At 35.4% G+C, this 3,218-nt stretch overlaps 1 protein-coding gene across 1 annotated transcript; it reads right to left on the bottom strand.

Annotated features, from left to right (window-relative positions):
• Nucleotides 1–1,464: 1,464 nt before the first annotated feature.
• On the bottom strand, nucleotides 1,465–2,615 carry LOC136251902 (uncharacterized). The gene is made up of 2 exons (XM_066044296.1): nucleotides 2,229–2,615; nucleotides 1,465–2,122 (listed from the first exon to the last, which is right to left on the bottom strand). Exons 1-2 carry the CDS (start codon nucleotides 2,298–2,300, stop codon nucleotides 1,592–1,594), a joined length of 603 nt encoding a protein of 200 aa, XP_065900368.1. The 5' UTR covers nucleotides 2,301–2,615; the 3' UTR covers nucleotides 1,465–1,591.
• Nucleotides 2,616–3,218: the final 603 nt, after the last annotated feature.

Raw genomic sequence — 3,218 nt, 5'->3', positions numbered from 1 at the left:
ACTGAAATTAGGTTAGGTAATCCTAAGGCTGCAGCACATGTTGCTGTCAGACCTTCAGTGCTGGTCACTGTAAAGCGCTAATAACAATAACAATAACATACCTACTTGTGTACAATCAAATTGATATGCTATGCAGCACTGTAGACTAATGAAATATGATGAATTTCAATACAGCTAAACTTATTACCAAACATACACAAATAAGGATTTTGATGTTGACTTTACTTGGAACCGCAGTAACAAATTGAATATAAATATTGCAATAAAGTAACATATATTTTTTTTGCTATTTTTTTAGCAACAGGTAATGAGTCCCAAAGCCAATCACAAACTAGCTTTGGGAAATGCATATCATGCATGATACATGTATCTAGACCAAATAACAACCTGCCTATTTATATCACCTTTCTTAAAAGCAATAAATTAAGCTGTATGTATTGAGAGTCACTTCATCAACATTAATCTCCAGCAATGATAATATACTGTCATATAGAGAGTGCAGCATAAATATATAGCAGTAGCTATATGTACGGTTCAAGTTTATATGCATAGTTGAGGTATGCATGGGTATTACTCCCAGAAGCTTCCAGGTTGCATTGATGCTATAATGTAAAATGGTGCACAGCAATATGGCAACTTGTATTTTAAAAAAGTTTTTAATTTACATATTTCACCAGGGAAAGGCAATGCCCCCTCCCCCAAAAAATCACTAATAGAATATAGTTTTGGTCTGATTCATTAATAGAATTTTGCAATATAAAGATGGTGTACTTTAGTTGGTGAAGAGCAGACAGAAGGAATTTATATGCATGGGGGGTTAACTTGATCAAGTATAAAATTTCTGGTAGTAGGGGTCTGGGCCAAGATGATGTAGTCTTGTTAACTGTAAGGATGTCTAAAAATTTCACTGAATTCAGGTAAGCAAATAGGACCCGCAAGCATTAAGGTTGTAGCTAAAACTAAAAATATACTAACTACATGTTCAGCTGTACATGTACTGAGAAGCTATAATTTATGCTGTTTTCAGAATTGTATTTCAAAACACATTATGAGATAGCAGTACACATGTCAAGAAGAACAAAGAGGTTCAATTACAGTTTCATAACTTGTTGGCTTATAAAACGTAGTTCAGAGGAGCTTGATTGAAATCACTTTGGGTGTTCTATTAGAGTATTTCAATTTATATATTATCTTTACTCATAAAATACTACTTCTCGTTGATACTGAGTAAAGATCAGCCTTCCCCTTGCTCTTTCTATCCTTTCACTGTCTATGCATAACATGCAAATACTCCTGAAGCTTCAATTCCACTAGCTTCCTACCTAGCACTTCAGCATCCCAAGTACCCCACTAACTTGACATACAGTGTATTTGATAATGACAAATTTTAAATCAGGAAATAGTTGTGTATACTAACAGTAGTGTATGCAGTGGTGTATTATATATATATATATATATATATATATGTCTAGAGTCTGCACTATGTAGTTCCTGGTGCCACAGTCCGTCTGGCTAGTACATAACGTATGCGATATCTTTCATGAGACTCAGCATGATACATCTCAAAATACACACCCTTAGTGAGGTCTAATTATAACAGATGTTGAAAATTGGCAATATTAGTGTATCCCTCATCATGCTCTGTGTGGCAGGATCCCCATTGTTCAGTTGGTCTAAATTGCAACTTGATCTCACTAGAATATTTTCTTGAAGCAACTAAAGAGCCACCACCTCTCTTCCAATTTGTAACAATTTTGTCACCCTTATCTCCCTCCATAAAGAAGCATGGTGACTGGCTGCAATAGTTGCTTTTATCAGCCTGAGTAAACCCAATGAAGGATGATTCATCGCTTATACTAAATGTAGGGTCATGATCACTGCTATCAGCTAGTGCAGTATCCATGGCAATTGTTATTGTTACAATAACACTATCGGTAGTTGATAAAATACCAGGAGGTACCAGTTGGACTCGTAGAGCATGTTGCCACTCTGCTCCAGTAGTACGAGGGATGTCAACATACTGCAGGTGGAAGGCATGTGGTCCAGTAATGATAGAATGGTTTTGCATCCATTGAGGTGTCATCAGTTGATGGTAGGGTAGTATGGTTTGCTTTATACATACCTATTAAGAACATTGTATTTCTAAGCACAGCACAACAACATACCGAGTCTGCATGATAACTGTTTTCAAGGGTATTGACGTTACAAAGTAAAGCATTGTTGCTCACCTTCTTATTGGCCTCTGCTCCAGCAGGAAAACAACCCAATCCCAACAACACAAGGGCTGCTATCACCAACATGATGTATGCACTGTATAGCAGTAATGATGTTCATGTACACTAATTGCACTGTGTCGCTTTTTATAGGAGCAGATCTATGAAAGTTTGTAGGTGTTGCATACCAAACTATAAAAGTGTTAAATTTTAACTGTGACTACTAGCTAATAGCCTAGGCATATTTAAAATTTCTTATCGCATTTCCAAAAAAGTACAATACTTACTGCAATACCCACTAGGGCCATTAGTATTGTTTGGAACAGAGTTCAGTTTGAAATTTTGTACTATTAAGTGCTGAGCATTCTATTTCATTAAGTGCTGAGTTAAAAGTGACAGTTTCGTGAGATAGGTCCAAATAGTGACAGTTTCATGAGATATGTGACAAAATTTTGGAAATCAGCCAAATTATCTTACAAGATGAATAAAAAATTGAAAATTTTAAGAGGGAGAATTTGGATTGCTGAAAAAAGCCATAAAACTAGAAGGGATCACTGCAGTGGTAATGTAAACCAAAAATCCCTATTTTGACTTGTTTCAAAATGATGACTAAAGATTTACGGCACAGAGTCAAAATAGGGATTTATGGTTTAAATGATCATGATCCCATGGCTTTTTTGCTATTCTTCCTCTTAAAATTTTCAATTTTTTATTCATCTTGTAAGATAATTTGGCTGATTTCCAAAATCTGGCCACATATCTCACGAAACTGTGAGCAGAACAAGACATACTTGGTAATGGTAATAATTGAACAAACAAATAAATAAGCAACTGTTATTGCAAAAGTACGCTGATCTGTCTACTCACAAAATTTGTTCCATACATTATTATGTGTGAAATAGTATACAAATTGTCTAAGTGCAGTTAATATAAACATCTTAGGCCTTTATAGGGCCTTCTGGTATACAGGCTCTGCCTTTACCAGGTACTTTAATCATAATAAGT

Source organism: Dysidea avara, chromosome 3 (assembly GCF_963678975.1).
Source record: "Dysidea avara chromosome 3, odDysAvar1.4, whole genome shotgun sequence".
In the NCBI taxonomy this organism is placed as follows: Eukaryota; Metazoa; Porifera; class Demospongiae; order Dictyoceratida; family Dysideidae; genus Dysidea; species Dysidea avara.
The sequence above is the reverse complement of the archived record's forward strand: the minus strand, read 5'-3'. Positions and strand labels throughout refer to the sequence as shown.

Coding starts and splice junctions, on each gene's coding strand:
- LOC136251902 (XM_066044296.1), bottom strand. CDS start 2,300: ATGTTGGTGATAGCAGCCCTTGTGTTGTTGGGATTGGGTTGTTTTCCT. Junction 2,123..2,228: donor GAGCAGAGGCCAATAAGAAG/GTGAGCAACAAT, acceptor TGTTCTTAATAG/GTATGTATAAAGCAAACCAT.